The sequence below is a fragment of the Cnephaeus nilssonii genome, assembly GCF_951640355.1.
Source record: "Cnephaeus nilssonii genome assembly, chromosome: 18".
NCBI lineage: Eukaryota > Metazoa > Chordata > Mammalia > Chiroptera > Vespertilionidae > Cnephaeus > Cnephaeus nilssonii.
In genome coordinates, this window is record NC_137089.1 from 13381929 (window position 1) to 13390679 (window position 8751).

General features: G+C 40.5%; 1 protein-coding gene across 2 annotated transcripts; it reads right to left on the reverse strand.

Moving 5' to 3' along the window:
- Window positions 1-2286: 2286 nt before the first annotated feature.
- Window positions 2287-8396, reverse strand: ZNF706 (zinc finger protein 706). 2 transcript variants are annotated; one of them, XM_079796021.1, is made up of 4 exons: window positions 8133-8396; window positions 4471-4607; window positions 3278-3385; window positions 2287-2590 (listed from the first exon to the last, which is right to left on the reverse strand). In XM_079796021.1, the coding sequence occupies exons 2-3, from the start codon at window positions 4603-4605 to the stop codon at window positions 3290-3292; spliced, it is 231 nt and encodes a 76-aa protein (XP_079652147.1). In that variant the 5' UTR covers window positions 4606-4607; window positions 8133-8396; the 3' UTR covers window positions 2287-2590; window positions 3278-3289. The 2 variants fall into 2 exon arrangements, with proteins under 2 accessions (XP_079652147.1, XP_079652146.1); XM_079796020.1 differs by having other exon boundaries at window positions 8083-8211.
- Window positions 8397-8751: the final 355 nt, after the last annotated feature.

An 8751-nucleotide genomic window follows, 5' to 3' on the forward strand; every position in this document is an offset into this window, starting at 1 on the left:
ATGTGACATACATCTCAGAACTCCATTTTAATATAAGTAATTAGCTATACAGTATTTTAAATAAAGCCAAAAGTGCTATCTCAAATCTGAGTCAATGTCATAAAGGACTTAGCCACCCAATTCAATGAACTGACCTAAGCATTTCTTAGTATTATTTTTATATTAAGTCAATTACTTCCCCCTTGTAACAACTTATTCTATAGAGTGAGGTTTCAGAATGACAACCTTCTTCCTTTCATTTTTAAGAATAGTCTATAGATCCAAAATAGACTACAGAAAAAAAAAAAAAGAGAAATGAAAGAAATCTCTTGTCACCCTTAGAAATACTGAGCTCTAAACTCAAGAGATAAATTCTAAGTTAATAAATTAAAAGAGAAGAGGCAATATAAAAACCCCTACAATGTAGAAGAAATTAGACTTTAGTTTTCTTTAATATCTCCTTTAATAAGACATTACAGCACACAACGGAGCCCCCAGTGTGTCAGTTAAACAGGGGATGTAGATCCATACGAAGGAGAATGGAAACAAGTTTAATCTTAACCCCATTCCTTTTGGCAACTAATGGAAATACAGAATACAATGGACCAATTCTCTCAGTGTATTTTATCAAGTCTTTGAAGACACCATAACAGTTTTATAATAAACTTTGCTGGGATCTGTTAAAGAATCTTCAAATTGAATAACAAGGATAGTTAAGAATTTTAATTTCTCCTTTATAGCAGATTTAGCTCAAACACAATAAGAGGGGATTGTACTAATAATCCTCACATAGAGGATGAGAATGCAGCTATTCCCATCACTGAAATATAGTTAAATATGATGTCGTCAGCTGCTTATAAAAAAGAGTTAAATACAAGAACAAAAAGCTTTTATTCTGAATTAGAGTCAGTCAAACAAATGAAAAAAATTAAACAAAAACTTGTAAGCGGTTTTTAAGTGATTTGTTGCTAAACATAAAGATACATATGTTCAAAGCACTTCAAAAAACTTTTAAATTGTAATTTAACCATAACTTCTATAATACCCACCACAAACAATTAGGCAAACTAATGTTCTGGTAATCAACATATAGGAAAATAACATATTAAATCTGAAACTCAGGAAATTAAATACATGAAAAAAATCATTAAAGTAATAGTATAAGAATAGGAATTGCTAAGAAACTATCACCACTGAAGATTTTCCTTGAAAATATCTTAAACTTACAGTGAAGACAAACAAGGTGGGCAGAATATGCACAGCTACAAAACAAATGCAGCAATGAGTTGCAGCACAAGGAGGGAATGCATTTTTTAATCCACAGGATCAGATTTGTGGCTCTAAACAATTACCAGGAAATATTTGAGTGTTCTTCCTATTATATTAACTTTAAAATTTCAACTGAGTTACAGCAGTTTTACTCATAAAGTTAATAGCTGACAAAGCAAATTAGAAGAACCCTAAAATTAGTCTCCCTTAACTGGGTAGGATTTACCTCATCCATCTGAACCAACCCATTTCCCCATCCCTGGAACCAAATCAATCTAGACACTGGCCTATTTTAATACTTTCTAGTTTAGACGGAAGTCATACTGTACACAGCCTTTGATTTTAGGAAGCAGCACAAAGTAAACTCCTAAAATCAATGACTCAAAAAGGAACGGAGGGAGAAGGTTCTGGGAATTAACCCAGCCACAAGTTATTCCAATCTTCCTGTTAATGCAAAATTCATTCTAGAATTGGTCAAATCATTAACTTTCAAAATTATGCGTTTCAATTTCAAATGAAAGAATTTGAAGACTTTCCAACATAATTTATAAAAGATAAATCTTTACCAGTTCACACATGTTCCATCATATTTTATAATAAATGATTAGGCTTACTGATTATTTCATTATGACACATACTTCAAAACCTAGTTTTTCAGAAGGGCTTACTAACGATCTAACCGCTTTAGGAATTTATCACATATCTACATGGTATACCTGGCTGGCAGCTATAGCCAAGTCATACAGCAAGTTGAAATATTCCAACCTCAAACACAGGAAACAATCAGAGGGGAAAATGACACATGATCGCAATATACTAAGGCAGCAGGTAAGTCATTCTTTTAGATCAGCGGCTGCCAATAAAACTGTGTTCACAAATTTAATGAATGAGTCTGCTCTAGTTTTAACGAACCTGCCACTGAGCTGAGAGGGAGATAAGAATTGCGCTTACAATTCTAGCTGATGAATTCATTAGATTTTTATAAGGCAAATAATGTGGAAAGTTAGAACAGAATTTCTAGAACCATTTATCCTGTGATGTTGTAAAATCAAAGTACTACTTTATTAAATGAGTTATTTTACACAATATGAACATCAATATAATTACAATTGTAAAAAATTTTTTATAACAAGGATGGACTGATTTTCAGATTTCCAAATTAGAGTCAACTGTACATTTACACAGAATTGTCTTTGCATGAAGCCCAAAAGGGAACAGCATAAAAATGAGTGTTTCTGTAGCCCCTTTATTTTTGCTGATCAACAGTTTGTTAGAAAAGCAGCTGCAGGTTTGTTACCTAAGGTCTGAGACAGTAGAAGAGTCAAAGGTGTCATGAATTCACCTATAAAACATAAGCAAAATTTTCTGTGAAGGCAAACATTGCACAAATGCAACTTACATACATTTCAAATGCCTAAGGAAAAAAAACACATGCCTAAGCTACCAAGTTAGTCTGATAGATCTGCCAATGGGATTTTATAAACTGAACTTTGACTTACTTAAAAATTCTCACACCTACATCACAACCATTTATGAGAAAAAAACTCTAACCATACAGAAAATATAACCTGATTATTTTCAAGCAACTACCAAGTTTATACAATGTACCTACATTTTGCCCTATATTTTAACGCACTTACAAGTTCTGCTAAGCACTGTTACAGTAAAATACCTGCAAAAGGCACTCAGGAACATTGGTCTGCATCATTTCTCTGAGCAAGACCCTCAATACCTTTGTAATAGTTATTTTCAAGCTTACATGTCTTTTCCATTCTTGGACCAGAGTTGGTCCATCCCCCTTCCATCCCCCCAGTAGAAAATAGAACTTCTATGTAGTTAGGAACTTCTATTTCATCAGGATATGGTCTGGGAAAACGGATTTTTAATAATTGTAAAGTGAAACAACTGAAAAATAGGAAGCAATAAAGTCAGCTAGAAGGTAAAAATCAACTTCACAGTTACAGAAAACAATTCTGTTCTTGTATACAAGCCTGACAGTAACAACAACAACAACAAAAAAGGCAATTACCTGTAAACAACTTTATGCCTGGACATCAGCCAATTCTGGAGGAAGTGGAGTCTTAGGATGCTTGCTCTCAAAGTGCTGCTTGAAGGTCTTAGGGTCTGGCATTTGTGTCTAATTACAAAAATTGTACAAAAAAGGAGTTAGGCCTTATTCATAAATGTGTAAACTTTTTTAAAATCCTGAGCCAGCTTATAATAGATAATTGCTGTCATATAAAAAAAGACCACGTAATAGAGAAACTCCTAACATATTCCCACATTTCACATAGGGGTGGTCACAGAGAATGGAGAATACTGCTTATCTAACAGCAAATAGGTAGCTTATACTGAACTATTATTATGTTAAGCATGTTACCTGAATTCTCACTGAACCTTTATAGTAATCTTAAATTAGTTCCTACTATCCTCATTTTACATAAGGAAATTAAACCCTAGAGCTTAATTTGCCCAAGACCTATGCATTAGCCTAGTACTAGGTACTGTAGCTCTCAAATATTACACTATACTGACTTCCTTAGGCAAGATCCAAGCTCTTTTATGCATTAATTGGGTGACCATGTGCAAGTGATATAATCCCCATGACAATGTATTCTTCTGTAAAATGAATATAATAAAAGTACTTTATCTCATTGGGTTGTTGTGTGGATTAGTGGGCTCATACATATACAACACCTGGATCAGTGGCTGGCACCTGAAAGCACTCAATAGCAGCTGCTAAAATTATTCTTCAAATCTAATAAACACATTAATTCTAGTAAAAGCCCTCAATATGAACAAACTCTAGTTTTACAGACATCCTAACTATGGACTTAGTGAAAGGAAAAAAAGCCGATTACATAAGAGTTTTATTCACTGGTATCTTACATAGTTTTACTGAGCTCTAACTTAAGAATGTAGATCTGACTTTACAAAGTTCAAAGTGTACAGTTTTCCCTTAAGAAGGCACCTTTATTCTCCTCGAGGAAAGGAACTTTGCTTTGTTCACTCCTTTACCCAACACCTGGAAAACAGCCTGGCCACAGGAGCCATTCAATAAAGTATTTGTTGAATGAAAGATGGAGTCCTAAAATAACCAGCTCTTAAACCTACTATTTCAGTAAAGCATTTATTTTGCCACAATTGCAAAATTTTAACCTATACAAACCAATCTCTAATGAAAAACTGTGCATGGGAAAGCTGTCTTTCAATTTCCCTTACCCTACAGACAGTGCAGGTATATATTAAGGCAGCTTTGGCAGCAGCCTTTTGGTCATGTCCTTGTTTCTTCTTTTGTCCAGCTTGCTTTTTGGCATTTTTCTGCTGAGACTGAATCTTCTGCTGTCCACGAGCCATATCTAAAAACAGAAGTTGAGGCATTAGAGTGATTTATTTACTCGAATACAGAGTAAACTAAACATGATAATACTCTCAGAGTTGACAGCTTAAGTTTCATAGAAACAGTTGTTAATCAAAATGTAGGCGTTTCATAACCCATGGACACAGACAATAGCGTGGTGAAGGCCTGGGGTAGAGGGGTGGGTACAGGCTAGAAGGGGTCAATGAGAAAAAAAAGGGGGGACAACTGTAATACTTTCAACAATAAAGTTAAAAAAATGTATGGGTTTTCAAATTCTCACATACAATGCTACTAGAGAATAATTGGTACAATCATTGTGGAAAACTGTTGGTAGGTATAACCTAACAATTCCACATTGGTATATATCCAACAGAAATGCAAATGTATGTACACCAAAAGACACAGTACCAGAATGTTCAGAGCTACTGTTTCCAACACGGGAAAAAATCCAAATGTCTATTAATAGAAAAAATCCCAAACTGGAAATAATCCAAATGTCTATTAATAGTAAAATGGATACATAACTTGTATATTTATACAATGAAATACTATGCAGCATTCAAAAAGAAGAAACTATGTTACAGGAAACAACATGATTACATCTGTTTTAAAGGAAAGACACCCAAAAACAAAGAACATACATTGTATAAAGTTCAAAACAGGCAAAGCTAATCTGGAAGGTAGTGAATGGGAAGAAAGAGCATGAGGGGATTTTGGGGGTGCTGATAATGTTCTATATCTTGATCTGAGTAATGGTTACACAGGTGTATACACCTGTAAAAATCACTGAGCTACATACATATACACCTAATATTTTTGCACTTTACTTTATGTAATCTTTAAAAATTTACAAAAAAAAAAGTTTAGCCTCCTTCCTCAATCATTTGGTCACTTTGCAGAGGTACGTTCCCCTCCCAGTATTCACTGTTGTGATCTGAGACAACTTGAAGAGAAATAAGAGCTGTCATCTAATGCCTCTAAAGGAGATCCTAAGAGCAATGGGAACTGTTCTCTTAAATACTTAGGATTCATAAAACTACTGTGCTATTCTAAATCTTTCTTAAAAGTTTGTCTTTGCAGGATTACTGGACAAATTATTAAATAAGATTAAATTAGTTCCCAATTGAGAGAATAACCCTTATAAAAGGGGTAAGGATACTTAAATAAAAATGAAAGATACCACTTTCTACTACTGGCGGACTATAAATTTTAAACTTTTATTTTTATTTATTTGTACTTTAAATATGTATATTTTTATTTGATTTCAGATAGGAAGGGAGAGGAAGAGAGAGAGAGAATCATCAATGATGAGAGAGAATCATCAATCAGCTGTCTCCTGCACATCCCCCACTGGGCAACCGCGGGCATGTGCCCTGACCGGGAATCGAACGGTGACCTCCTGGTTCATGGGTGGATGCTCAACCATGGAGCCACACTGCCTGGGCTAAATTTTTAAACTTTTAAATTATTGCAGGACATGAACATACAATGGATCTACCTCTACTTCACCAGAAAGGAGTGCTGGCTTTTTTTCTGACTGGAACCCTAAATAGTTCATGAATATAAGGTCAAAGCATTTCATGGAAACACCTGAGCTTCTCTCAAAAAGGGAAACTGAAAAAATACACCAATTGGACAAGTTCTCTCCAGCTTTAAAAACTGAAAGTCAAATAAAATATAGAGAACCAGTGCTTTTCTAAGAAGCCAGTTGGATATTTTAACAAATTACAAAAATGTTTAGCATGTTAGCCTAACATAAGAACCCCATTCCTACCAAATAATGGCAAATATTACCAGATGTGCTAGTCCTTGAAGATTAAACTTCCATTTTGTGTGTTTTTTAAACCAAAAATTTTAAGCCATTTGGCTTGGAATGATTTTTTTTTTAAGTGCATTTAAGTTCAAATGATATGGCAAGCTTACAAACCTATCCCCATGGAAACAGATTTGGATACTTACATAGTATTTGGATGACAGGTATTCAATCTTTATGTACCCAAATGTTGTCATGTCTCAGTGTCTTAGTACCAGTGCCTTAAGTTAGAATACGTCAGTCCTCTCCTGCATCTGAACTCTTCCCTGCAATGTGTGCTACGTATGTTAATACACTGATTGTGTGGGTAACCTTTTAATTGCTCTGCAGTGAAAAACACATAAAATGGCAGGCCACTAACCACAGAAGTTTCTTTGATATATAGAAGTTATTAGCTATTTTGATAACCCTTTCAGGCAGTAATCTGTACAAACCAGTGTCATTAGGTACACATTATTTTTTTTAACTTTTGTATTTATGACTTCTCCTAAAATATTCCATTACACAATAGATTTAACCCATTTTTCCATTGTCTCTAAAACGAACCAAAAAGCCATAAAAGCTTTAATAAATAAAAGACTGTAGTCACTTTTCCTGACTTTTTAAAAACTGAAAACTTAATACCAGGTAAAGGAAACAGACTCAAACTTCGTGGGGGGTAGGCCCCTAACTTCTAACAATATACTGCACCGATTTCCTTTCTGAAAGCAGGAATGCAAACGAACAGACCACCTGCTTTTTGGACAACAGTTCCATTTAGGACTTGCTCAAGCCGATCGAATTTTCTACAAAATCTTAAGCATAACTGCTCCTTGATTAAATGCGACAAAATGAGGGGCAAGACGTCCTTTTCAAAGACCTAAAGGCTGGTGTTTAAATAGAACTCATTTGGTGTGGCTTTCTGAAGGGGCTGCAGAGAGGGAAGTAGTAAAAAGAATAACGAGTTCTTCTGAAACGAGGAGCTCTTCCAGGAGGCAACAAGTAAGCACTGCCCCAAAGACTCCCTAAACCAAAACCAGAATTCGTCGAGAGAGGAGATTTCGGATTCAGGAAGTAGGCTCATTCCCCATAACCATCATCTGAAACGAAGAGGCCCGTGCAGGGGCCACCATCCCAGACCCTATAGCTTGTAACTCCATCCTTTGGCGGAAGGGAAGGCGATGGCAGGCATCAGGACTCGGGTCTGTTTCATCAACACTTCACTGACCTCAGCTGCAGGCTGGCCCACCTTCCAGCCCGAACCGGCCTCTCCCGCCTCGGGGAGCCACCGAAGGGCCACACCGCCCCCACCTCCCCTCCCCTCCCCTCCGCACGACCCCGGCCCGGGACCCGCCTCCCCGGAGGCCTTGACGGCCCGAAACCCGGCCCCCTCGGCCGCGGGGATACCCGGCGGCGAGCAACCGACCAGCTGCTGTCGCCAGCGGGTAAGGTTACCGTAGCTCAGCTCCCGCGGCCGGCCTGCGACCCGGCCACCTGCAGGGCCTGGCAGGCGCCGAGCTTCCCCTCCTTCCCGCGGCCCCGCGCCGGGGCAGAACTAGCCCGGCCGCCCCCAGGGAGGCGGGGGAGGCCGGCGGCCCCTCGCGATCCGCGGCGACCCTCATCCTCCCCGCCGACCCCGCTGGCGAACGCCCACCCCGGCTCCCCAGCAGCGAACGCCCACCGCGGTTCCCGGCGTCCTGCGGCGTCAGCGCCGCCCCCACCGCAGCTCACCCGGGCCGGGACAGTCTTGCGTCGGAGAGACCTCGCAGGGCGAAGGGGCCGGGGGAGGCGTCCGGAGGCGGAGGAAAAGGGGAGCGCGCCCAGCACCGCTTCGGCCTCCTCCACCCACCGAGGAGGGGAAAGAGGAGAGCCGGGAGCACAACAGCCCGCGCCTCGCGCCGCCGCCGCCGCCGCGCGCGCCCGCCGCCGCCTCAGCCTTGGGGAAGGCCACTGAGCCTCGTGCCCGCGCACGCGCGGAGCTCTCCCAGTCGCCCCGAGCCCGCCCGCTCCTCGTCGCCCCGCCCACTCGCCTTCCGGCAGCGGGCTCCTCCCCCGCCCCGCGCGCACGCCTGCGCCTCTTCCGGTCGCGCCGGCCAATGGCAGAGCTCCCCTATTACATAAGCGCGGAGGGGGCGGGGCCTGGCGGCGGGGGGCCGGCCCTGCGGGACGGGAACTGCAGGGGAAGTTGCCTTCCGTCCGGGCGCCCTCACCTTCCCTCCAGCCTGTTCAGTGCGGACCCCTTCTGCGGGCCCCGGGATCCGCGTGATCTCGGTTCTGGCAAGTGACGGCCCGCAGCGTGTTTTCCCAGGTCGCTCGCCCGCTCACTTACTCGGGTGGCGGCCAGGCCTCG